Raw genomic sequence first — 27,732 nt, 5'->3', positions numbered from 1 at the left:
GCATCACACAACAGACTCATAGCCAAGCTCTAGAGATGTTTTTATCAGTATCCCAGGCCAACCAGGAAGCCCCAGCAAGGCAGTAGAAAACTTAGTTATCTGTCACAAATCTACCGATTTATCCATGTAGGCTTATTTAGTAGCATGTAGCAAAATTTTAAAGATGGATTATGAGTTTTCCAGGCAGATTCCTTTTAAAAAGCAGTAGCAGCTTATTGCTTTTGCTGGCTGCGGACAAGTCCCATTCCCAAGATGTCTCCTCATGAAACTCAAGGTAGCTGGCTATTTGATACTGTCTGAGTGAACCTCCTCCCAAAACTGAAGCAAGAGAGGAAGTTGCCACAGCAGCTCTGCCACTTGAAACTGCCACAGAAAGGGGATGGTCTTGTTGTAAAGACACTGGTTTGTGATTTTGGAGATCTGGGTTCAGTTCCTGGTTCTGGCACAGATTGTCTGCATGACCTTGGGCCACTTCTGTGCCACTACTCCCCAGCTGTAAAATGGAGATGATGATATATCTCCCACTTTGTTGGGGTGTTGGCATGGGAGATGCCCAGTTCCTCTGGTAAATGAGCCACGTAATGAAAAATCTACACATAATAGAGCACATAAGTGGAGTATGGCTCAGGTTCAGAATGCTGTGAAAACCAGTACTCCATGGAGAGACTGCTTAATTAGAAGATAAAATGTGCAACTAGAAACTAACAGAACCCTCCATCAGAGCCAGAGAGTTCAGGTAAATTGACCTGGCACTGAGCTGACTTGAAATCTGAGCCAGATCTGGAGCTCAGAGGTAGAGGCCCTAGAATATGCCTCCCAATAGTACCATGAAGGCAGAGAAGATTTAAGGTTGGGCACCATAACACAAACTGCCTTATAGTCAACCCAGATTCCAACCAATCTGATTCTGAAGTACATCTGATGGCCAGGAGGCCAAAAGAACTTAGTAAGTTCAGATTTTACAGAGTTAATGCATAATTAGACATCTTCTGAGCAAACCAAAAAGAACAATCTTCAGACCAACAGAGAATAAGCCAGACACAGTGGTGGTTCAAGGGATAATGTAATTTCAGGGAACTCCTAAGAACAACATTCAATATTTTTACATGGTATTCCATATACATTTCCTTTAGGGACTGGGCTGAGATAACTACTTGAGCCATTCATTGTTCTGTCTGCTTTCTACAGTTGGGAAAAGAGTAGCACTTGAGTCCAGTATATCATCCAGCAGTTTCTTTTGTAGTAGTGACTACAACAGTTTCAAATCAGCTTCTACTTCTCATCAGAACTCAGAATACCTGAATCAGTATGAAGGGTTAAGGGAGGACACCAGGTAAAATCCAGACTAGTCCTTCCTGATTCCTTGGGGAGTTGAGGGCAATGCCTGGCTCTGTGGTTCTTGGGAAGGGATTCTGGTTCAATGGATATAAAAACTGCCTTTTACATCCAGGTTGAGTTATTGGAAGCCACAAGCAGAGCTGGACTTTGTAGTGCTGACATGTGAAATATCAGAATGCCAAGGCTGTGAGAGAGGCTTGTATTTCTGCTCTAATGCAGCTCTTGATCCCTTTCTTCCTTTGCTCTCTTGCTTCCTTGAATTTCCTTATCTTCTCTGTTTTCTCTGCACCTGTTGTTTTTTTTCTTTTATGGCTGCCTGACTGGATTACCCACAGGAATGCTTTGGGGTAATTATACCATTTGATTCTCTTTGGGGTACCAACAAGGGGAAATGGCTGTTGGGGAAACTGCTTTGTCTGTCTGTCTGTCTGAAGTTTTCTTATTCCCAGCTGAAGTCCTGCTTGCACATGTCTTTATCACCTGTGTGGACTGTTGATGGCTTTGCAACACACTAAGAAGGTAAAGATGGTGAGACTTGGGGCTGACAGGTAACGCCTGTTAGCATGCATCTTCAAAATGGTCTTGGTGTGCACAGGGGACTTTTTAAGCAATGAAAGTTGCATGCCCCCTGCTCTGGATGTGGCGACCTGCAACTAATCGCATCTCAAATGCAACATCACCAGATACATGTACAGGACCACTACAAGGAGAAAGAGAGGAACTCTTATTCCAAGATTGAGAGAAGGACACACAGAAGCCTGTGTGCATGCATTTTGGATTAAGAACACGATGGAGACTGGTGAAGCATACCATGTCCTTGGTGCAAGAGGAAGTCAGGGTTATTTGCACTATCATTCTGCACATTTATTCAGTAACTAGTGCTAACCCAACCAGCAGGCTTGATTGGCTAACTATTCCAAACCTTGTTATTCTGCTGGTCAGATAAAGTTGTGGAAGTAAGCAGCAAATCATAGGCCAGTCATCAGCTGGTTTAAGCCTGTATAGCTCCACTTGCGTAGATTGGAACCCCAAAAAAAGAAGAAACCCGAAGTTCTTCAAAAAAACACTTTAATTCCTTTCCTGTGGGGGAAAGTGACTTAACATTGTTCCCAGAGGGCACTTTAATTGCTAATCATAATGCTTCTGAAACAACCTGTGACTTACCTACAAGAGGTTCTCTGGAGACTGTGTGGTTAATATGAAGTGCTGTGTGCTAGAGAGCTCCCATTAAAGACAGAGTGCTGTTCAGTCAGCTCCATTGTGTGCTTGTGTGTTAGAGCTATGTGAAACTTCATGGTTTTAATTCACAGGGTCCTTCATAGGCTCCTTGTGTCTGAGCACCCCTTACAGTTCATACGAAGTAGACAACTTCATATGGAGTCCAGCTGAAAGTACAGTCTTGCCTAGCTGTGGGTTAAAGCCAAGGAGAGTATTACACATTTTTCCTCTGATGCTATAATCCCTCTCAAGTTGCCCTTCTCCTTAACCCCAGCAGAGATGGAGGAAGAAGATTCCTAACACCAGCCCTATGTTTCAGGCTTGGCACACAGTCCCAGCAGGCTGAGCTTTTGCCTTGTACTTTGCCCTCTTCTGCAGTGGAGATCTGGTAATGAGCTATTCCTTTGTTCTGCTCCTTCAAAGAAGGAAACAAGCTAGACTCTTTCTCTTTTCCATTGCAAATTCTTAGCAAGTGACCAAAGGGAGGAGACAGGTGCCTTGGCTACCCTCCCTCTGTCCTGACATAGGGCTAAATGATAATGGATCCTGTGCTTCCACCTCTGCTACTTGATGCCGTTCTTTGCCTTGGTATGGGGCTGAGATGCCCTAGCCCAGATGGATCATGCGAATGAGGTTTCAGTTGCAGGGTAAGGCAAAGAGCACTGTACAGCAATAGGCACAGAAGACCATTCCCTGGTGTCCTGACACTCTTGCTTGTAGGCATTAAAATAAATGGTTCTGATCCTCCCAAGATCTGAACTATCATAGCTCCATTGTCCTCTGGCAATTTGTGCCAGATGTGGATCTGGACAGGCATGTTTACCTGTGAAACTGCTTCACAAATACCTAATGTGAGAATGTGCTTCTAGACTGATGTAGGAAACAGGAGGAAACACAAAGTGGGTTAATTCCAATGTTTGTTCAGTTGTTTTAAATGTGTGTGGGGGGGTGGTACTCTGATTGAAGAGTTTTAATTAGTGTTTTTGTTTACATCTATTTACAGTCAGGTCTATCATTGTGCTTTCTATTGTATTAACCCTTACAAAAGGAGCAGTGTAATTAGGAGTATCCTTTGTCGGAAGTTTATTTGCTAGAGCCTTTCAAGTACACTGAATCCCAGATGGATACAAAATGTATTATTTCTTTTCATAGAGCCTGTACATTTGGCTAGCACAAAGTAAATTTCTGATTATTTGAAGATCAGAACTGTGCTAGCTACACCTGGGTTTTATTTATTTATTTATTTATTTTTAAAAGCCTGCTGTTGCTATCAGCATTTCACCACGGCTTACCTTAACAAAGATCCCTTTTTTTTTCTTTAAAAAAACATAGTATAAACCTCTGCTATAGATTACCATTCCAGAGTAATTAAGAAAGCTGTTCTACACCCCAGCTAGCTACAGCCACATTTAATAGCAAGCAAGCAGAGGTTTTTCAACCATGAAATAATTGAAGATATGGCCTAGGATTTTCTAAGATGAATATCAGATTTTCTTGAAGGTCAGAGGGAGATGATATTAGAGATAAGTGCTAGTGCAGTAGATAGAACATGCTGAATATTTGCATTTTTCCACCATGGAACATTATTGTTATTACAAATAGGTAATATTCTTACAAGTGAAACATTTTTTTTTTTTAATTGCAAGGTCAGTGGCATTTTGTTAGTCCCACTTAAAAATGGCACAGACCAAGGAGTGTTTCTGCACTAGGAAAACAGATTGTTCAAACCTGGCAGGCAGCAAGAGGTAGTGATGCCCCAGGAATTCTGTGTGGCACAGTGCCTTCGAAGCAGATGGCACAACTCAGAGAGAGTGTTGAATCACCTGCTTTAACCTTGTTATGTCACCGTTTCTCACAATAATAGGGTTTGTTAGGGCAGTTGTTCCACAGCAAAGGGAAACTACATTAAACCTGGAGCTGGGATTAATGCTCTGACCACCTAAGTCTGATCTAAGGTGTCTGATTTTTCATTCATTAACATTTTTGGTGTACGTGTTAAATACCATGAATCATGTCAGCAGGTAACACATGGCTGACACCAGTAGATTTGCATTTGAATGTAGCCCTACTTTTCTCATGTATATGCATATGTTGACAGATAACAAAAGCTGTTGAAAAACTGCACTAAGCTCATCCCAAATTCTGGAAGTTTATTATCTTTTTGTTTTGTTTTTGGGTGTGCGTGCTTCTCTCAAACTCTGTAGGACCAACAAGGGCCGGGATATCAAAACTATTAAGTCTCTCCGTGTACTGCGGGTCTTGAGGCCGCTGAAAACTATTAAGCGATTGCCCAAACTCAAGGTAATGCTTGCGATTCTCTGCATCCATTTGTATTTTTCCCAGGGTTAGTTGGCATTATGGCAGAGTCCCAAGAAGGTTAACATCACAGGTTGTGCCCATTTTTAAAAGAGATATTTTCTTCCTCCCCTCTACCTTCTTTCACATGGCACTTGAGGTCCTGGCCCTGGAGCACAGACTAGTTCTCTGTACAGAAGGCAGGGCAGACTAGCACCTTAGAAACTGATTCATAGAGGTATAAAGTTCTCTATGGCTAGCAGTAGATAAAGAGTAGAAGTATTTGTATGGGTTCCTGTCATAACATCTCAAAGCATTCTGCAAACTGTACCAGTGGATTGACAGGCTGTTTGCAAGCCCAGTTTTCACACATAGCCTCTCTTAAGTCCAATAGGCTGTTTAAAATTCATCTCTGGATACTCAGTTGGTTAAAGTAGGCTTGGCTGCTGCTTTGCTTATTTAAGCATGAGGTTTGAGAACCCCAATTAGACACCCATAATATATAGGGATTATTTAATCTGCTACTGAAACTAGAGGTGGCCTCAAAATAAACCCGACATGCTGGATACTGCAATGGGGTAAGCTTATTTGAAGAAAATTCAACTATTGACCTAAAGATCTGTTCCTTTCCCACCAAGGCAGCTTACAAACCTACTGATCCCCTTTTGGGTGGTGATAGTTTAGGCAGCGTAGATGCTTCTCCACAGCTGTTCTGAGTACCTATTGCAGTCTGTGTAGTTCTGCCTGACTTAGGTGTGCAGAATGCCACACAAAGTCAGTAAATGCAGTGGAGTCTGCTGGAAGCGGACACAACATTAAAAAAAAAAAACCCGTTTCAGGGATAACTTTGTAGAGCCTTTAAAATCAGATGCCAGTTCTCCACCTGTGATTCACAACACAGAGCTCTGACTACCAGAGCTCTCAGTGGTTCAGTGTAGTTCAGTGTTCAGAGGAGTCCATGTGGTCTTGTGTGTGTTGTCCAGCCAGGCACCAGGACCATACTGTGCTACATGCTCCAGAGACACAGAACAAGAAGACAACTCCAGTTGTAGCAGCCTCTCACATTCTATGTCATAAATGAAAGCTGGTATTAAAACAAGCCTGAGGCCCCTGCCCAGCCCAGCAGTATATTTACCAGCAACTAAAAGCACTGACATGTATAACTTGCTAAAAGAATCAGATACCGTAAGAGTACTATTTTCTAGAGATTATTTTAAAAGAAAAATGCCATTTTGCTGCTGGCCTGCCAGTTGACCTAGGGCCAAGTCAGTTACCTCTCTGTGCTGAGGTTTCCCCATCGGTGAAAAAGGGAGAATGAGGCTGCCTCCTTTGTTATGTGTTTTGAGGTCTAAGGATGAAAAAATGTCAGGTGTTGATGTTACTGTAATTAGAGATGTCCAGTCTTCTATCCGAGAAGTCTTGCCAGTTGAGGTGAGGCTAAACAAATCTGTGGTCATTAGCTGTTACTGAGGTCCCTCGTACACTGCTGTAGCTGCAAAGAGTGCTATGTGCTATAAATATTCACTACTGCTTCTGTTCCTGATGAAGCAGTTCTCTCCTAGGTAGGATTTTTTGGGGGCGGTATATTGCAGTCATGTATAAAATAGCTGATGCTGCCTAGAGCAAAGTATGGTGGTGGCATTTTTTCCTTACTAGAAGTGAGAAAAACATCCTGTCATTAGGTAATTTTGGTCCTAAACTCTGCCAGAATATGTTGGTTTTCCAGCATAATCATGTCAGGAAATCACGTCTTTGGTTTTGCTTTCTCCTGCAGGCTGTCTTTGACTGTGTTGTGACTTCCTTGAAGAATGTCTTCAACATACTCATTGTTTACAAGCTCTTCATGTTCATCTTTGCTGTCATCGCTGTCCAGCTTTTCAAGGGGAAATTTTTCTATTGTACAGACAGCTCTAAGGACACAGAGAAGGACTGCATGTAGGTACAACAAGCAGCATATATGAACTAGTCTGCTTTCATGGCAAAGACATTCATTCCCATCTAGTGTGCTGAGAATCATAAGTACCTGAAAAGTCTAGGATTCTCACTCTTCCCTCTCCCTCCAACCCCTCAAAACTCTGGTTACTGTCCAGTTTGGGTTCTGAATTCAATCCTTGGTCATGGGTTACACACAGTCCTCACTTCCTGGGCAACCAAACCCATAAAATGTTGCTTGAAGACTCATGTAGAAGAGGCCTTACAGACCACTTGCTCTCATTCCATTCTGGAGGTGAAATCTCTGTTTCAGAGAGAATGCTCCCTGCCATCTTGGGAGAAGTCATAGTGGGATCAGTACAAAGAAACCCAGCTTTAAATGAACACTGAGCCTCCCTGCCTCCCCTTAGCTGGTCTCTTCAACTGAAGGTTGAGACGCATTTCACCTGGTGCTTTCCTCAGTGGGGTTTTTTTCAATTAGAATGTCGAGGAAGCAAAGTCAGCTCCTAATTGTTGCCCTGCACAAAACATTACCATTTAGCCCCATGACTGGCTAAGAAGCCATAGCTTCAGCTGCTGAAATGACCACTTGGGCTTCAAACTCTTGTAATCCATTCTCTTTTACTAGCCCAACCCTCCCCCGCTCCCCCCGCCCCAGCTTCCCCTCTTTTGTCCTTTACTCTTTCATTGATCTCTTAAGTTTTTCCTTGTTTGTTTTCCCTATTTTTCTCCAATCCTGTTACCTTCCTTCCTTTTTTATTGTTTTGTTTCCCTCCTCTCTGCTTCCCTCACCCTGCTCATCCTTTTTCTCCTTATCTCCGATGCCCTTCATTTTCTGTCCTTACTAAGACGTTTCCATACCTGCATGGAGAGAGTAGGTTTCTTTCCATACTGCCCCAAGCGTGAAGCCCACCTCTCCAGTGCTGACGGCATAAAGAAGTCCTGAGGTTCTCTTCTCACCTTACAGAGGCAATTATGTGGACCATGAGAAAAACAAGATGGAAGTGAAGTGTCGTGAATGGAAGCGCCATGAATTCCACTATGACAATATCATTTGGGCTTTACTTACACTCTTCACTGTCTCCACTGGAGAGGGGTGGCCACAGTGAGTATTAGACTTGGTTGTCTTTGCTTGCCTGTGTCTATGAGCATAGGTTTCACAGCGAAACCTAACGTTTTCCCCTTTCAGAAAGCTATGTGGTGGAGTTAATATCTATGTTTCTCCTTGTGGGAGAGAAAAGGAGAGAAAGGTTGAGAAATTATATCAGTGTGAGAAAATGTTGGCAAGTCAGTGGGTGTGGTGAGATCAGCTCCCTTCCTGCAAAGTTAACTATGGGACAGTGCACTTTTCTGAGTGGGCCTGAGGGGACTTTTGGGCCAGTCCATCTCCGAGCATGAAACAGCTGGAGCTCTATTGGTTACTCCACTCTTCATGTTGGAGGAGCTCTTGGGCAGGCTTTGTCCTTATGTGTGACACTGGGGAGCTCTGGGACACTCCTTTGCATGAGTGACATGCTTTAACTCCAGCACAGCGCATCTTCATTTGGACACAGGAAATAGTTCTGGGCTCTTGTAATGTAGGAGGGAAAATATCTCCTCCTATGGTGAGCACAGCAACCCTTATGAGCTTGTTCTTGGGATTCTAGCAAGGATTTGGTTTGTTTTATCAATGTGACAAGTATGCACTGTAGGATTGGATGGAGGTAGATATTGGAAAGGGGTTCTGTTAGGTACATGATGCTCTCCCAGTAAAAGACAGTCTGGGGAGGCATCTGGAATGGGCCTGCCATCATGTGTGTGACCCACTGGGCTTCTCTTTGCCCCATGCTCCAGGGTGCTGCAGCATTCCGTGGATGTGACCGAGGAGGACCGGGGGCCCAGCCGCAGTAACCGCATGGAGATGTCCATTTTTTATGTGGTGTATTTTGTGGTCTTCCCTTTCTTCTTTGTCAACATCTTTGTGGCTCTCATTATCATCACATTCCAGGAGCAAGGAGACAAAATGATGGAGGAATGCAGTCTGGAGAAGAATGAGGTAATGCATAGCACAGGTAAAGTAGGAGAGCAGAGGGTGGAATAAAAGATGGTTTCATTTTCCCTTTGCTGTGGAAAGACAGTTTAAGATGCAGGCCACAGAGAGCAGAGCCCTAAGGCCTAAATAAGGCATATGGTAAGAAAACCAGCAGGAGTTCAGTAACGTTCACTTCAGTCTGAACTACACTCTGTGCAGTGCATGCCTTCCCATTGTATCTTATTTTCTCATGTGCAATAGCCTCCCAAATAAGATATGCACCTTGTTTTTGAAAGGCTGCATGAAGAGTAAACAATCTTTCCTTGCTTCTGCAACAGGAGCCTCTGATGTGGGGGGCAGAGAAAATATTGGCGGCCAACAGCTAGGGAGCCCCTTGTGCAGCACTGCAGCATTACTTTCACTCTCTCCTATCCCCATCAGAAACTGCTCTTACTGTATAGACTTGCTCATAGGTGCTCTGTGAGGGGAAGGGAAAACCTATCCAAATTTCCAGCAGCTGAATTTTGGAAAAGAGCGTGTGTTGTATATAAGAAAAGGTATTTTCTGGAGCCTCAGATATTTCAATCATTCCTGGATCATTTTTACTAACTCAATCCTGATCCCCCTCACACCAACAGTTCACCAAGCTGCCCTGATATCTTTAAAGGGGGCCATTGTTGTAAAAGCCCCATCTGTGGCTGCTGTGAATCACCCACACCATTACTAGGATGGAATAGTAAGGAAGCCATAACTCCTCCCTGACCCACTTTACAGCCAGCAAGGTTTTGCCCCTTGGTTTTAAGAGGGAAATTATTTTCTTCATCTGTATTTTATCTTGTTCTGTTGGCTATAGTGAGCCATAGCTTATTCGTGCTAAACTAATACTGTTTTCCATTACACAACAGATGTAGTGAAGTAAATGGATCAATTACCCATTGATATAATACAGTGACAGTAAGATAAATTAACATGTAAGAAAGAAGACTTCCTGTGTAGTTCCTGCCAAAGAGCTTGCATTTTCAGATGATAATTTGAAGAAACTTCCTGTGTTTGTGGCAATAACCATACCCAGGTGTAAGAAAAATGCCAAAGTTGAAGAACCAATGTGTTCATTAGCTCACGATATGGTTGTTATTATTATTATTAGACAAATATATATTATAATTCCTGAAAACAAGCCAAATGTAACAACTCAATAATTCTATACAATCCTTGTAGTCTGATCATTCCATACAAATATAAATCATTGTAGTAATATCATTATCATTAACTCCTTTATATTCAGTCTGAATGCAGCAAAACAGTTTACAGTACAGTACAATGAACATCCTACATTGTTTCACTACATTAACGTCTACATGTAACTTCATCTTACAAAGACCTTTTGCTTACAGAGGCATGTCCTTTCCTATGTCCGGTTCAGTTAACTCAGCAAGTTGCTGTGATGTAGGGCTGTTTCTGTAGCTTAATACCCAGAATAGACTTCATAACCCCTGACAGAATATGAGGATTGTGCCCATGGCAGATCCTCTGCCTGGTTTCTCTGCAGTCCACCAAACCCTACTATCAACACAAGGACATGAAGGGGGAAAAAGAGAAGCTGAGTCCAAGCTAATGGATTTTTTTTTCCAGAGGGCATGCATTGACTTTGCCATCAGTGCCAAACCTCTCACTCGCTACATGCCTCAAAACCGACATACCTTCCAGTACCGTGTCTGGCACTTTGTGGTCTCTCCTTCCTTTGAATACACCATCATGGCCATGATAGCTTTGAATACTGTGGTGCTGATGATGAAGGTGAGCTGACCAAATTTCTCAGAGGCTGGGAATGGCTTGCCCCTGCTTAGGGAAGTTGTGGGGGAGGAGAAGCAGACAGGAAGGGATTTAGAAAGCATGTAATTTGTTTTTAAGGAGATGATGCCAGGATTTCATTTTATATCATGTCTGTTGGCTAAGAAACTGATGAGGTCACAATCTTGGCTCCTCCAACACTGTCTTTAGTTTTCATTCAGGCATGCTGTACTCAATCCATAGAGCTGAGTTCTTGCAGTGAAACCTGGAAGGCAATAAATCCCAATGACATACATGGCCAGACTTTCAAAGGGACCCTGATGTAGCCTCTTACAGTTCACCTATGCTTTTTTACTTCCAGGTTTAAATATCTGGCTAAATGATTTGTCTGCTCAAATGCAGTTCTTTCACCGACATCTAACTTTTTTGATTTCCGTGTGCAGAAACATGCTGCATTCCACATGGAGGCCTCCACTCTATTGCTGAGCGGAGGCCTCAGTATTTCTTCACTCTTTTACTGAGAGGAAGGCTAAGACTATCATATTTTTATAAGAGTCTCTCTTTGTTTCTAGTTTTCCTTGTAGCCTGGAGGAATCTCTTATGAGACCACAGATTTGCACACAAAAGCATTGCCCACTTGCAATTTTCCCAGAAAGGATTCATTTTGGGTAACAAGCAGCCTCTTTGAAACAAAAGTGCCTTGAACAGGAGACATCAAGAGTTATTGGGGTACTCATAACAATTGCAGTATGACCTGGATTTATTCTATGATTCACTCCTAGTGATTGCCATTTTTAAGTGCCCTTCCTTTCCTCAGTTTCACTTACTCACCCTTCCCTACCAGATGGGGCTAATCAGGAGAAAGGAAGGCTCATTATTTCATTACTGGGAATGTATGGTAGCTGGCTTAAATAACAAGAGTTTTACCATTATGCCATCCATCACATGGGATGAAACTCAGGGGCTTGTCCAAGTCCCATTATGATGAAATTCAGGGAGCCTTGTTGTAAGATTCCATTTCTGTAGCTGTTCATTAGATGGTTACAACTCTCTCTTTCTGGCAGTATTATTCTGCACCCTATACATACGAGCTGGCTTTGAAGTACCTGAACATTGCATTTACCATGGTGTTCTCCTTGGAATGTGTCCTGAAGATCATAGCTTTTGGCTTCTTGGTAAGTTGTTACTACCAGTACTCAGTACCAGCATGAGATTCTCAATTGATCTGGCACTGCTACAGGATTTTGGTGTCCTAGTTTGTAATTAGTATGCTGTTCTGGCATTTGGAATGGGATTGTCTTCCTACAGCATGCAAATGATATTTAGATCTCACATTTGATTGAGGACTGTAATTGTCCTGAGTATTGGAACCTTTCTTTGGAGTCCCATGAAGCACGCTGTGTCTGGATGTGTACCTGGTTTCTCAGTAAAGATCCTTCCAGATCCCTGAGCCAATCTGTGGATCTTTTAGGATTCCAAAATGAGTATCTCTGGATGAAATCTCTGGAGTTTTAATACAATCGGAGCTGCTGAGAGTCACCCCCACTACTGCCGCAAACTGTTCTCATTTTTAGTCATTTTGCTCTTTTGAATGAATTCAACACTAGTGAAAGCTATCAGATTGTCATCCCCCACCTCCTGAGTAATTCAGTTTCCAGCCCCATTGAGTCCTTAGCCCTTCTGCTGAGACTGCCAGCCAGAATGCCACTTACTGTCTGTTGTGGTGGTGGCTGTTGTCATGTTAACACCTCTCTGCTAGGTATTACAGCAAATCCACCAGTTCCTTTGGAATAGGCCATGAAATGCCCATCCACTGATAGCTTTTGACTTGTCAGTTTGACCCTGATTTGAACTGGTGATCTAGCAGTAAAAGGCCTTCTATCAAATTACCATTCCTTGAATCATCCACCTCTCAACGAATCATGTTATTATTCAAACATAAGGGATTTGTTATTTATGAACATAACACGTTTTTCTTCACCTACCCTGCACAGCTTTGGAAAAGCTAATTTGATTTGCTCTTTGATTCTGTTTCCTTCTGTTTATTATCCATCCTGTTGGATGAAATCTGATTGCTCTCCCTTATCCTAAGCCAGCATGTGGAATACTTATTATTATTGTGCCTGGGAGCCCCACTAATGGTCAATACCCCATGCTGTACAGCCATAGAACTAAAAGATGGTTCCTGCCACACACAGCTTACCATCTTATGAGAGATAAAGGACACCCAGGGAAATACAAATCATCAGTCTGACAATATTGGTTAGTATGATACCGTGATCTCAGGACACCTGCATCCTAACCATTGTCATCACATCATTGTCCATTAAATTTACATTAAAAATTGTTGTTAGATTGCAAGATGCACAGATTGAAAACTGTCCTGTTGCAAATTAATGATGGTCCATTTGTATGATGGTCTGCAGTCGATACATAATGAATAACCCCCCACCATAACACAGAAACAGAATGTTGTGCTAGTAAACTGAAAGGTTCACCAGGGCTGAGAGTTATTCTCTAAAGAAGCAGCCCATGTGTTTGTGCACACAGTACACTAAATGCCCTCAGCTGAGTTGAGATAAATGTTTAAGAAGCTATATAATTTAGTGCTTGGAGCACAGAACTAGGAGTTAGGAGACCTGGATTCTGTCGATGGCTCCACATCTGGCTTGCTGGGTTCTCAACCTCTCTGTATCTCGTTGTCCTGATCTCTAAAATGGGAATAATGCCACTTACCTTTTTAAATCCCTTTGATTTCTTCCAATGGAAGGTGCTAGAGAAAGGCAAAGTATTATTATTATATCCAGTCCTTAAAGTCTCATTCACACAAAATTTACACTACCTTCAAGATTTTGTCTGAGTTGTAGGTACCCAGGTAAGCGCTAGATTGTGTATGAATAATTGGTTGCCTGTTTAAATAGATGAGTATACCTCTGGTTTCATCCACTGATATTTGTACCTTCAAGTAGTAGTTTTTTTGTTCTTATCTATAACCCTTTAATGATATCCTTATGCATGTGAGAGAATTCTGTGCCCATGGGGAATCTTTTTACCAATTTGGCTTATTCAGCTCATGAGTCACCTCAGAAAATCCTATTCACTATGTGGACATTCTTGTCCACAGCAACAGTAGGACAGTATTCTGGACCATGGTTGCATAAAGAGGAATGATATGATATTGATTACTCTTATACAAGGAGACTTGGCATGTGTTTAAGCACCGGTCTGGACTTGACATCTTGTGTTTAAATCTTTATTTTTGGATCTCTTCAGAATTATTTCCGGGACACCTGGAACATCTTTGACTTCATCACTGTGATAGGCAGCATCACAGAAATTATCTTGACAGACACCAAGGTGAGCATTTTGACTCTGTGGAATTGTGGTAGCAATTTGAGGTGGGTCTCTTTCCCTGCCTGTCTTTGGGAAGTAGGTTAGGTGTGGCAGTTCTGGCCTTCTTCTGATAGTTTGGTTTTCTCACAGTTGGTAAACACCAGTGGCTTCAACATGAGCTTTCTGAAGCTGTTCCGGGCTGCTCGCCTCATCAAACTGCTCCGCCAGGGCTACACCATCCGTATTCTGCTGTGGACCTTTGTGCAGTCTTTCAAGGTAAAAGGGGTGTGTTGGCTTCTCAGTGGAGAAGTGTGGGACAGTTACTAAACTTGAATTATTCTCATGGCAGTTCTGACCTGATAGGTTGCAGGAAGAATCAGAAATCTTAGTCGGTATCCAAATTTTAGTCAGTTTAGCTGACACAAACTTCTGAACTTTTCGGAATTAGCTTACCTAATTCTAACTCCAGAGGGGCAAAATGGTAAGCCTGCCTCACAGTAGAAGAGAAAGGACTGCTCCACTGCAGAGGGTCCTTGAAGGTCTTTGTGATGCATATGAAAGGTGTCCATTTACAAGCCAGTAACTGGCACACTTTGCCAGCTGTTTAATGGGGGTGCTTGCCGGTGTGCTTTCGCATATGCCAAGTCTTTGTCTGTGCCTTTTATAAAACGGAATGATGAGACACAGTTTGGCTCTAGCTTCTGTAATCACTGAAAAATATTGTGAAGTTCCAGCAGGAAGTGAGGTGCTGACTGGCTTTTTGTACGTCATTGCTGTATCCTCTGGGGGCGGCGGTCAGTACAGTTCACAAACCATTGAAGATAACCAATATTCTGAAGCCTCTATCTGTGCTAAATCAAACTCTTGTGGACTTGTCTTTCAGGCCCTTCCCTACGTTTGTCTCTTGATAGCTATGCTTTTCTTCATATACGCAATCATTGGGATGCAGGTAAGTCAAAATATCTGGATGTATCTCACGTACTGGGATGCTTCTCTCTGGAGTTGACAGAATGAAGAATACTGCACTTCGGCTGCATCTTCGCTTTGGCGGCATCTGCACGAGACGCTGACTGCGCAGTAGCCCATGACAAGTACTAAATGTCGGCACAGTAATAACTGCGCAGTCAGCGTCTCGTGTAGACACGGCCTTTCTCACCTATTTCAGCATTATTGAGTCCAGCATCTGCTTATCAAGTTAGTTCCTGTTTAATAAATCAGGCTGCCCAGAGGTTTGAGGTCTAAGCAGCTTGCTAATGAGGTGCAGCATTTAATATACTCACAGGTTGCCAGTGTGTGTCCTCAGAAATTCACTGATAGAGTATATATCTAGACTCCCTACTCCATGGGTTGGTTAAATCATCATGGTGACATCACCGCAATGATGAAGAACATGTGGATGGAATCCTTCATATGGACTGCATCATCAGACATTCCCATCCGACTCAGCGGGGCAACCCAAAAAGGACAGGTTAGAATGTTCCTTTCAAATCAGATCTCTTTACTTTCTAAGACTTTAGAAATTTCTCAGCTTCTACCATCTGTCACCCACCTGCAAAAGGTAGTTTACACAGAGAGCATGCAAGAGCCTTTTGTGCCTCGGATCCAAACCAACAAACACTCCCCTATGGTCCAATATGCATTTGTGTGTGAAGACCAGGGATCCTGGTTTTCTTTGATTTAAAAAAAAATCCCCAATTTTCAGTTTAAAAAAGTAACCCAAAATCCGTATTTTTCCATGATTAAAATGAAACACCACTAATATATAGATATGTACATAGTGGTGTTTCATTTTATCATGGAAAAATGGGGATCCCTGGGGAAGATTCACAGACATGTTGCTGAAACAATGGTCAGGGGCTGATCCTGCAATTGAAGTCAGCAGGAACTGTAGATGCTCAGCATTTTGCAAAATCAGTTTCTTAGGCCCAGATCTACTAAAGCAGTTAAGCTTGTGAGTGAAAGGGACTAAAATGAGTGGGACTACCTGTGCTTAATGTTAAGCATAAGCTTAAAGTGCTCTCCAGGTTCTGTCTTGTGGTTTTACTTCCTAAGAGCTACATTTTCAGAAGGCATCTTTGGCTATTAATATTCAGGGGTTTATTATTTCATAACTGTAGGCAATGTGTTAACTAATAGAACTGCCTGATGTTCACAGTTGTGAAGTGCTTTTGGGAGGTGGGGGAAATGTGTTCTCGTGAATTCTGGATGACATGGCTACCACCTGCTCTGAAGACGGGGAAAATTTGGCTTCCCTTTCTGATTGGAGATGTGGTTATTTAAGTTGCCTTCCTTCCTTTTTCCTCCAAGCTGAATATCAGTGACCAGTTTTTTGGTCATCCTTCCCTACATTCCCCCATCAGCTCCAGGTCTTTTCTCCTCCCCCAGCTGCCATATGATTCAGCTCCTCCCCCCCCCTCCCCCCCCGCAGTGTGATAGTAGTTGCTTTTTTTCACACCATTGTGAGCAAATCCCCAAGCAGTGGAATCAGTGGGCGTTATTTGAACAAAATAGCTGGAGGCAGAAAATACAATTACATGTTCCAAACCTTTGTGGAAAAAAATACTCCGCAGTTAGCATATTTTTAGGTACACAGAAAGCAGAATAAATATTTAATGATAATAATACAATACTTCCCCTCTTCAAAGTACTTTACTAGCATAAACTAATTAAGCCTGGCAGTATTGCTGGGGTGTAGGTCAGTATTATTGTATGGTCACAGTTTCAGTGTTATAACTATACCTTTGATTGCCCCTGCCCCTCCAACCACCTCCTCGTGGACAGTCCACTTAGGTCTCAGGTACAAATGCTTGCATCCTTTCCCTTTAAGATTAGGGTGTTTGCAAGTCATTGTGATTGTGTCTAGCAGGTTGGATTTTCTGTGGATTTGCTATCTCTTAGGGACAGTGACAGAGAGAAATGTGACCAATCAGCTTTTGCAAAGCAGAGTAGCACTTCTTTTAAGATACAAGCATTACGGAGAAAACACCTGTCTGTACACAAGCTAGAAGAACCAGGTATCCTCCATCACCTGTGTAGGATCCTGGTATGTGCAGACACAAGTTTGTCTGTTTTTTTGTTCCAATCTGTGTCTCTGTACATGTGCCTCTGGCCCAAGAGCAGAGTTCTCTCTTTCAACCCTTCACCTTTGTCTGGTTTTGTGAAACAGAACAAACCAGTATATGCATTTTCTTTGAGGGAACAAGACTCCTCACACTGGCTTACATGCCAGAGGATTAGTGTTAATTATTCCCAAGTGAGCCAACAACAAACATACAAACACTTAAAGCAATGAGACAAAATTATTTCTGATTATACAACATATCCGTAACATCCATCACATCTCCATATAATAGTCTGTGAATTGAAGCATGCTTGCAGTGTCCCACGCCTGGCCAATATATTTATTGTAGGAATGGAGAACCTGAGGCAAAGAGGTTACGTGCTTTGCCTGCTGCAACAGAAGGAAATACTTGTTGGAGTTGGATTTAGACTTCTGGGCCCTAGTCTTGTATTCAGACCTTGCCTTTTTCTCAAGATGCTTATACTGGAAATGTGGTGAACTACACCAGAATTGTCCCAGAAGATATTTTAGATATTTCTACAGCATCCTTTATCACAGAATTAGAGTGTTTCACAATCGTTCATATGTACCAGCGGTGTCATCTTATATTCTCCCTTTATTTATAAAAAGTTCAGCCTCATCGGTTTGGGAGAGTTGTACCAATGGACTGAAGGAGAGAAGGGAATGTTATCTGAGGAGTTATTACCCTTTTTTGAAGGAAGCCTCTTGATAACGTGCAAAGCATTCAACAGCTTTAGTACTCTGCTGTTCTGTAGGAAACAGCTTCTGGTCTGGTACATTTCTCACCAGTAGGACACGTGTGTGTTAAATGTGTGTGTGTGTATGACTCTGTCGGTGTGGATGAGCATCAGTGCCTGCCCCTGGTGACAGCCAGCAGAGCTCCTCTCTGAAGGGCCAGCTCCAGCAGATGAAGTCGCCTTTCTGATGTGCTGGCTATTATGCTCAGACCAGCTGTCTGCGCCATGGGTGCATGGGAGGGAAGGTAACGGTTTCCAGCCCATGCTGAGTTGCTGGCTGTGAAGGTCGGCTTGCTTCCTGGCTTGGCACATCTCATGTGCTGAATTTTCCTTCTTTCCTTCCTTTCTGCTCATAGGTTTTTGGGAATATCAAACTAGATGAAGGAAGCCACATAAACCGGCACAACAACTTCCGCAGCTTCTTGGCCTCCCTCATGCTCCTCTTTAGGTACATGTGTGTCCCTCAAGTTACAAACAGATGTCGCAGTTTGCCCCACCTGTTTTGTCCATGCCACACTGCTGAATTCTGGTCTTGGCTGAGGAGAGTCAGCACTGGCTCGGGCTCTGGGAAGTGAAAGCAGAGATGACAGATCACTTGGCCATGCACTCACCACTGAGGCCTTTGAGCGTTGCATGTACATCTGTGACCTCCCCCCATGCCTCCCTGATCATTCCCTCAGGGCTGCATTCACGCCACCAATTTCCAGCTCATGGATCATGCTGTTGAAGAATATCAACAAAGCCAGTTTTAAAACATGATTAGCTTTCCATTCAAATAGGAATGCTATCTGCAGTCCTGCTAGGTTGAAGGGAGTTGCCAGCACTATCAGGTCACTAGCTTCTCCTATCGTGAAATAATATTATGCAGTTTAGTTTACCAAGAAGATGTCATGTATTGTCTAAAGCAGCTAGCATGCCTGCAGTCCAAAACCTCACAGCATAACTTGGTGGTGTTTTTAATCTTAGAAAGGGGGAGGTGAGTGAGTCCTCAAGAAAGTTACTTGTATGTTGTGGGGCAAAGAGGGGCAGTCATTTGGGCTAGTGCTGACAATGGGTGTGTTCTGGATGCAGGAGTGCCACAGGTGAGGCATGGCAAGAGATTATGCTTTCATGCCTGGAAGGCAAAGGCTGTGAACCCGACACTACAGCGACATCTGGACAGAATGAGAACGAGCGCTGCGGCACTGACCTGGCTTATGTTTACTTTGTCTCCTTCATCTTCTTTTGCTCATTCCTGGTGAGTTTCCTTCCTTGTACCTCACCAATCCTCAGGACTTGTTGTCATAGACTGATTCTGATCAAGGGATGTTTCCAGCTCCACCCTGCCCTCAGCTGCTCCCTGATGATGGGATCCACTGTGTTGATATTTGATTCCATTTATGTGACAGTGAAGTATAGGTAGTACCTAATTTAGCTGCAGCAGCATAGCTAAACAGCCCTTGTTTTAACCCAGCTTCTTGGGCACATTATTACAGTCTGTTCTGAGCTCCATACTGTAGTGGCTAGGTTACTACCTATACCCAAGCCAATTAGTTTAAGAGTAGCATGGATATCTCTGCACTACAGTGCAATTGCAACACCTCAAATATGTAATATGGACAGGCCACTCTTGGAACCAAAGCACATGGACTCCCCTCCCTGATGCTTCTGTCAGACCAAACTGATATAGGCTTTGTAAATTTGCAGATGACACAAATCTTCATATGGTATTAGGCACTTTGGAGGACAGAATTAGGATCCAGAAAGACCTTGATAAATTGAAAAAATGGTTTGAAATCAATCAGTTGAAACTGAGTAAGGACAAGTGCAAAATTATGCACTTAGGATGGAACAATCTCATGTTCAAGTGCAACTGTGGAGTGACTGGCTAGGTTGCAGTACTGCAGAAAAGGACCTAGAATTTATAGTGGAACACAAGCTGAATGCAAGTCCACAGTATAACTAGTATTGCACACAAAAAAAAAGCCAGTAGCATACTGGGCTGTATTATCTATTAACAGGCAGAGGCATAGCAAGCTCATTAAGTGCCTGATGTGGAATGGTGGGGCATTCAGGGGCTGCTGTTGCCATGATAAAGACTGGCACCCCCTCTTAGTTGGCACTCATTTGTTCTACCCTAGCTGAGATACTTTTAATAGGAATGTTGTATGCACATCCTGGGAAGTGATTCTTAGACTCCATTCAGCACTGTTGAGGCCTTACCTGGAGTACTGTGTCCAGTTTTGGGCATTACACTTCTAGAAAGATGTGGACAGATTGGAAAGAGTCCAATGAAGAGCAACAAAAATGATGAGTGATCTGGAAAACATAACTTACAAGGAAAGATTGGTTAATAAGTTTGAAGAAGAGAAGACTGAGGGGGTGGGGGGAGATTTGATACGTCTTCAAATACAGAAAGATTTTTTATAACAGAGATGGTGATAGTCTTCTGTGCATCCTCAGGGAACAGGATGAGAAATAATGGTCTTAAATTTCAGCAAGAGGAATTTAGGTTAGATATTAGGAAGAACTTTCTAACTATGAGGGTAGGTTAGCTATGGAATTAATTACTTAGGTTGTGGAATCTCCATCTTTGGATGTTTTTAAGAGCAGGTTAAATAGACACTTGTCTGGGATGGTTTAGACATGGATGATCCTGCCTACAACAGGGAACCAGACTAGATGGCCTTGCGAGGCCCCTTTCAGCCTCACTGTTCTGTTTTAAGTGTACCGTGAATAACACCATTCTGTTTTAACACAGCATAAACAGAATCAAATTATTTCTGTTTGAAAATACAAGTACTGATTTATGAGAAAATTGGTACTATAGCATAGGATCCCACCATGCAGTTCAAGGAGAGCACTATGCAGGGGGAGGAAGGGAACAGACTCAAGACTGCTATACTCTTTATTTACAGATTCCATTTTCTTCTCTCTTCCATTTACCGCCCTTCTCTCCCTCTTTCACATGTACCATCTTCCTCTTGTCTTTCCCCTTCTCCATTCCTTTTCCCCCATCTCCTTCCTTTCCACTTAGATGCTCAATCTGTTTGTGGCGGTCATAATGGACAATTTTGAATACCTGACTCGGGATTCCTCCATCCTGGGGCCTCATCACCTAGACGAATTTGTCCGGATCTGGGCGGAGTATGACAGAGCCGCATGGTATGTTGCTAAGCTCCCCTGCCTCTTCCTGATCTCTCAGAGGCCTTGTTTTTGGAACCCATTTGGCTGTAATATCTGGGACAGTCAGGAAAGGCTATTGGAGTTGCTTACTCACACAGCTGTGGCAGGAAAAAGCAGAGCGCTCCTGGGATGCCCAATGGTACAGAGCCATGCTGGAGTGCATGGTCAGCCTTATCGCTCCATGGGCACCCTGCTTCTATGGTAGCTGGTAACTGGTGAATGTCCAAAGGTTTTGTGGTTCCATTCTGATAAGCATGTGATGCAATGTTTATCCAAACCTTTGGCAACTCCTGCCACGTTTCTCTCCAAAGCTCCTTTGGCAGCTTGCCAGCCTGCTCTGTCTTCTCACACCATCATCCACTGACTTTTGGCTCTTGATCTTCCTCCTTCCCTATTTTCTTCTGTCATTCAGATTTCCATGCCCTCAAAACAGCCTTCAAGGACCTCTATGTTCCCTAGTCCTTGCATGCAGCGTGTACTATAAATGCAAAATTGCCATTCACATGGGTGAGAGAGCCTGGCAGGTAGGCTGTTGTCGCAGCTGGGCTCCTGCTAACTTATCAAATAAACGTTTAGAAAAATCTGATTTGATGATGTGGTTTGGGTAGAGGTTTGTCTGAGGATTGGACCAACTTTTGTTCTGGCCAGTACATATCACCCTTCCCTCTCGAGGCAACAGAAGGCTTTTGGCTCTCGCAGTCCTCTGATGACTCTTTCAAAAACAGCTTCCATTTTGGGCAAGTAGTTCTGTTCCTGCCAGCCAATGGGAGAAGGCAGGATGTAGAATGGTCTCTCCTGGCTCTGCTCCCACAGAGCAATGGCAGTGTAAAGGTTCAGGAAAGCTGTTCTCAGCCTGCACCCTGAAGGTCACCAGGGCATTTCTGGGACAGCTAATTTAGCTCTACTCCTCAGCTATATTGGGAACATATTAGGGCTGCCTTTCAAGCTCCAAGCTCATGGGCTTCAGGAATACTATCAATGTCCTCTATGCAGCCTGAATATACATTGGCACCCTTTGCATTTTGGGCAGGCCCCACTTAGTCCCACATCCCATCAGCGTTGGGGCACCATCTGGGCTGTCTGTTTCTCAGCACTGTCTTCTGTCAGGTTTGGCTCAATTCCTTGAGCGGCATCTTTGCAACCATATTACACTAGTCACTGTACCAGGAACCAGGAATGATGTCAGCTCTGGAAGTCTTGACAGTTGGAAACTCACCAACTAGAATCAATCCACTGTTCAAACCTAATTTATTGCTTCCCAAGAGCTAACTTTTAAATTGGTTCTACTATCACGCATTCCTGGACTGCTCCATTTCAACACTTTTTCCAGTTGAGTTCAGCCTTACGGTCTTACATTAAGATGACTGCACGTTCTTCCTGGGACTGCTTCAGGGTTACAGCATCAAAAGCCTTGAAGGTAATGCCAATCCTGCAGTAAACAGAGTGGTTGTCTTATCAGATGCACGTGCCTGGTAGAACGTTAAGACTTCAGCCCTTGTTACTGTAGGTCAGCTGTAGAGAGAGGAAGCTGTAATAAGGGAGAGGAGGCTTAGAAGGTCCAAGCAGCAAAGGTTAGGATGCTGAATTTTTCGCCATGAAGTGTTAGGAAGTGGACCTCTTGATCTCAGCCATTTTTTTTTTTTTTATCCTAGCTCTCTCTGCATTTGAAAGTTGGTTGCTACCAAGTATTCCTGAGTCTAGGAAAAAAAAAAGAACCTATTGTAGAACCCCACTGCCTATACTTTGCAAATATGGTACAGTGCCAACTCTCATGCAGGTCTCATTGAACTGAGTATCTGTGCTGTTTTTCATGAGCCAGCTAGTATGGAAAATTGAAGGAAAGAAGCAAGCTCTTTTGAGGCTAATCCTGAAATCAGGATACTTGGATTCTGCACCAAAGAATCTCGTGGCAGCTCAAATACCCATCTGTGATTGGGGAAGAGTGACACGGGATCAAAAGGCCTAGTCACCGGAATGGAGATAGAGTTCTAAGTTCTGACTGAAAGATGTTGCCAAAGGCCCTCAGTTCCGTTAAACAAGGAACCTGTAAGGACATCATGCACATTTCCTGGTTCAGATACCTGGCCTCTGTTGTGAATGATTTTGCCTAGACAAGTTCTAACCAATGATGGAAAACTACACCAAGGATGGGAAGAAAAGGAGGCGAAACAAGAAGCAAATGTCCCAGGCAGTATTAAGATGGCATATTGCACATCCTTAAATATATCTTTATGGCAGCTTTCTTCCATGACTTTCCCAATAATGGGCAGGGGGCCTACAGTTTCCTGTGCCTCAATCCTGCTCAGCAAACTTCCATTTTCTGAAAGTCTTTGATCTGGAACTGGGTAGGAGGAACTCAGTATCTGACTGCACCTGCCCAGTAGGTCCTTCTGCTCTACTCAGCTGTTTAGATATTTATGCTAATCTAATAAAGATTTGGGCTGCATCCCAAAATTAATGCATTTGTTTTTGGGGGACCCTCAATTCTCTGGCTTTATCAGCTTGCAGTAAAGTGTGCCCTTGGCATAGCACAACCTGGTGGTCAGAGTATGGGACTGAAAATAAGAGACCCGAGTTCTGATCCCATCCCTACCACTGACCAGCTGTCTGGCCTTGGACAAGTCACTTCACTGCTTCCTGCCTCTGATTCCCCAGACACTGGAGATAAGAGTGACTTAGCTACTAACCTCCTTGGGATGTAATAAAGATTAACTAAATAATTTTTTGAATGAACTGACTCTATAGGGCCAAATTCGCTAATGGTGTAATCAGGCTCAATTCTGCAAAAGTGCTAAATACTTTCAGAACTCAAACCAGTCCTTGTGTACTAATATACTGGCCCATTTCCAATCTCTCTGACCAGCTATGGGCTTGCTAAAATGGCCTTATTGGTCAATGGAATGGGATGCTGGGTGCCCGGGCTGGTGCACTGTTAGTACCAAAACTTTCCAGTGGGATATCCCCAAAGTGGGTAAGAGTGATGGAAGCTAAACTACATGGAATGAAGAAGGTGGTAGCTGTGCTTAAATGGAAGTGACTTTTCACAGCTCTCTTCAGTCTGGGCCTGATGGATTCAAGCAGAGAGAGACATGGACCTCTGGGTTCTTGGCCTGAAGAGAGTCCCTCACCCCCACTTAAGCACTCGTTTCCTCTTCTTCATTCTCTCGGTGTCCTATTAACCCACCTGTGCTTCCTTTACAGCGGCAGGATCTCGTATAAGGATATGTACAAATTAGTACGGGTGATCTCGCCGCCTCTGGGCCTGGGAGAGAACTGCCCCTACAGGGTGGCGTGCAAGGTTTGCCTCCCAGTCCCCAGCCACAACCTGGCAACGGGACGCACCATTAACCTTTCCTTTCCCCCCTCCTCTGCTCCACTACCACTGCGCCTTACAAGGGAACCCTTACGTTGCTTTCCTTTGAGTTTAAAGAGGTTCAAACCCTCCCAGAAGCAGCAGTTGTTACATCAGGGAAGGGTGGGGTAGGGGGTCTGACTCAGAGACCAATCAAGGCAGATTCAAAGGAATTGGTCCCTTGCCCTTCTCCATAATACAGAGAACCCTGGAGCTTCTAAATCGCTTGTGCTATGTGTGAGCCTTGCTCATGACACAGAGAGGGTCCCCGCTGAATAACATTGGTTTCCAGAATCTAAGAACCATCCCAGTGGCTCTTTTTCCTTTGATGAATGGACAGTGACTATTATTAACAACTGGAAGATGAAAATGTCAGGAGGACATTTGGGAAGTGTAGCAGGGTAGCTAGCAGGGCTGGACACCATTCCAGCCCACCTCCATGTCTGGACAGTCTGCCCATCTACACTCGCCTGCCACACTTTGATGTAATCAATAAGTTGTTTGTTTTGAAAGCAGGAGACTGCCCATTTTAAAGCCTGATGCCAAGGGCATATTATACAGCTCCGTACCAACCCTACACTGTGTCCCATGGCTTGCAGATGGCATTCAAATTTTCTACTACTCCCCTGGCTCCTTGCTGGGCTGCTCTGGCCTAAACTAGGCCTCAGGCATCTTCGGACATGCCTGGGCCTTTAATTCATACCTGTGGCTTTAACTCTTGTCCCTCACTGGGGCCCTGTTTTACCAGTCAGCTTCTGTGCAGCCCTTTGGACCATCTTCTGGCCCTATTCTACCCTGCTGCTAGGAGTGGCTAGCCTAGTCAGCATCTTGTGCAGCCCTTTAGACAATCTTAGGCCCTACTCTATGCTGCTGCTGGCTGCCAGTACTGGACATCTTATGTGCAGCCCTTCAGACCCTACTCTATACCACCGCCGGGTCCTTATAACTCTACCCTGCCCCCCTACTGGGGCCTCAGGTGTCTGATGACTTACCTGGGCCCCCCTAACTCAGCCTATGGCTGTGCAGGCCTCAGGCATCTGTCAACATATGTGGACCCTTTGGGACATGACACCCCTTGGGCCTCAGGCACCTGTTGACTTACCTGTACTCTGGTTCAGGCCCCACTCAGTGGGCCTGGGCCTGTGTGCTTTTCTGTCAGGGTGTGCTCCCCTAGCCTTTCCCCTCCACAGGGTAACCCACAAGGAAGCAGGGGCTGAGGTTTTCAGGCACCCTATACTCACCCTTCGCTGGGGAGGGACAGGTATGGCATTTCCTGGAAGCTACCTGGCCAGAAGCAGCCTTACCACACCATCCAACCCCAGCAGGGTGCAGTTTTAGGTCATGCTCCAGGACCAGGAACCTCCTGCCATCCCCATAGTTCCTACCTTGTCCTCCGGGTGTTCCTGGGCAGCAGTTCCAGTCAGGCAATGTTCTGCCTCTGGCTGCTTGCAGCAACTGCTGCTGGCTTTACTGCTCAAACCTGCCCTTACTGAAAGCAACTGAGCCCTCTTCCCCAATCAGGCAGTCTCCTGGTGCCCATGTGACTCCTGATTGGGGAGTACCACCACCTGCAGACTGCCTCTGCTGCATACTCAGCACCTTTGAGTGGCAGGCCCCACAGGGCCTGCTGCAAGCAGGCACACACAGGTGCCCTGCCACAGGAAGTCAATGGAAAGAGGAAACCTGAAAGAAGAGTGAGACAGGGGAAGAAGCAAAGGTAGCCTCTCTCTTTATACTGGATCAATCACTAGAAGTCCAGTTGCTGTGGCAGGCAGCAGGATGCCACGGTCCTTTAGTGAACCCTGGGTGGTTTTGAAAAGCTGTGCCACACTGCTGTCAAACCTGGACATTTCTTTGGGGAAGAAAGCTCCCCTCCTAATCTTGTTTTGTTTTGCCATCCCTGATGCAAAGAGCTAACTCTTCAGTAGAGTATGTTAACCTTGGGGACTCCAGCAGCTAGACATTAGCTCCTTGTTTGTGCTGACTTCTCTGTCCCCCCTGTCCAAGACACATATGGGCTGTGCCTCTCTTCCTACAAATAGCAGTAGCCACTCAAATGTGTCCACAAGGCTCTGGGATGTGTCCACACTTGCCTACTATATGCGCCAAGTTTTCTTCCTCTAGCAATGCACATAAAGCCACTGTTTGGCACCCTATATATCCTTTGCCATTCCATCTTCTAGAGCTTATGTTGGGGCACAGTGAGAAAAATCCTTCTTCTCCAAGGAGATGAAACTCTGTGCTGAACAAAACCACTGTCTAAGGTCCTTTCCCCCATTCTCTCCCAGAAAGGAAACTGTATCATAATTTTTTCCAGGCTGAGGACCTTCACTCTGGTATGGAAAGGGGCTCAATCAGAAAGGGGCTCAATCAGTTGTGCGTCCTCTCTTCCAGGTCTGCACAACTTCTCCAGGACTCCTCCACAACCCATCTTCAGCAGCTGGGCTCAATGAGCTAAACAGTCCTCAATGATAATCCAGCTACCCCTGCCCCCCAACCCTCCCTGCCCCTGGCCTCTTCAAAAGGGAACATCCTCAGTGTCTTTTTCCATGTACTCAAGCAGGGAATAAACTGACATGACAAAGAAGCTGTCATCCTTTCCATATTTCCTTCTCCAGAGAAGAAGCTGAGTTCTGGCAGAGCAGATGTACCTCAGCATTTCCTCACCTATTATGTATCATACCTATCCTTCTCCAAGAGGCTGAACTGACACCCAGCTAAGGTAATGGGCTGGTCCCTTGAGGTGATTGTGATCCTTTCTGCAAGAGGGAAAAGAAAAGCAAAAAAAATTAGAAAACATGAGAGATTTCATAGATTTCATAGACATCAGGGCTGGAAGGGACCTCGGAAGATCATCAAGTCCAGCCCCCCGCCCAAAGGGCAGGAAGTCAGCTGGGGTCATAGGATCCCAGCAAGATAAGCATCCAGTTTCATCTTGAAGGTGTTCAGTGAAGGCGCTTGAACCACCTCCGGTGGCAGGCTGTTCCAGACCTTGGGGGCTTGGACAGTAAAGAAGTTCTTCCTTATGTCCAGCCTGAAACGATCTTGAAGTAGTTTGTGACCATTCGACCTCGTCATCCCTTGGGGCGCTCTGGTGAACAAACATTCCCCCAGATACTGGTGGTCACCCCTGATAAACTTGTAGGTGGCCATCAGATCACCCCTGAGCCTGCGCTTTTTCAGGCTAAAGAGCCCCAGGGCTCTCAGCCTCTCATCATAGGGTCTGCTTCCCTGACCTCTGATCATGCGCGTGGCTCTTCTCTGGACTCTCTCAAGCTTCTCCACATCCTTTTTGAATTGTGGAGCCCAAAACTGGACACAGTACTCCAGCTGCGGCCTCACTAAGGCCGAGTACAGGGGGAGAATGACGTCCCGGGATTTGCTTGAGAGACGTCCCGGGATTTGCTTGAGACGTCCCGGGATTTGCTTGAGATCATCGAGTCTGACCCCCTGCATAGGCAGGGAAGAGTGCTGGGTG

At 44.3% G+C, this 27,732-nt stretch overlaps 1 protein-coding gene across 1 annotated transcript in view; it reads left to right on the top strand.

Moving 5' to 3' along the window:
• Positions 1-27,732, top strand: part of CACNA1E (calcium voltage-gated channel subunit alpha1 E) — a 275,570-nt gene that overhangs the window by 218,270 nt on the left and 29,568 nt on the right. Inside the window, 13 exon segments of the mRNA XM_025206160.1 lie at positions 1,674-1,685; positions 4,761-4,857; positions 6,626-6,786; positions 7,751-7,888; positions 8,617-8,818; positions 10,427-10,591; positions 11,650-11,760; positions 13,859-13,942; positions 14,069-14,194; positions 14,802-14,867; positions 18,094-18,185; positions 18,809-18,974; positions 20,754-20,881. Coding sequence (XP_025061945.1) covers positions 1,674-1,685; positions 4,761-4,857; positions 6,626-6,786; positions 7,751-7,888; positions 8,617-8,818; positions 10,427-10,591; positions 11,650-11,760; positions 13,859-13,942; positions 14,069-14,194; positions 14,802-14,867; positions 18,094-18,185; positions 18,809-18,974; positions 20,754-20,881 — 1,548 coding nt within the window.

Source organism: Alligator sinensis, unplaced genomic scaffold, assembly GCF_000455745.1.
Source record: "Alligator sinensis unplaced genomic scaffold, ASM45574v1 scaffold471_2, whole genome shotgun sequence".
Taxonomy (NCBI): Eukaryota; Metazoa; Chordata; order Crocodylia; family Alligatoridae; genus Alligator; species Alligator sinensis.
The sequence above is the reverse complement of the archived record's forward strand: the minus strand, read 5'-3'. Positions and strand labels throughout refer to the sequence as shown.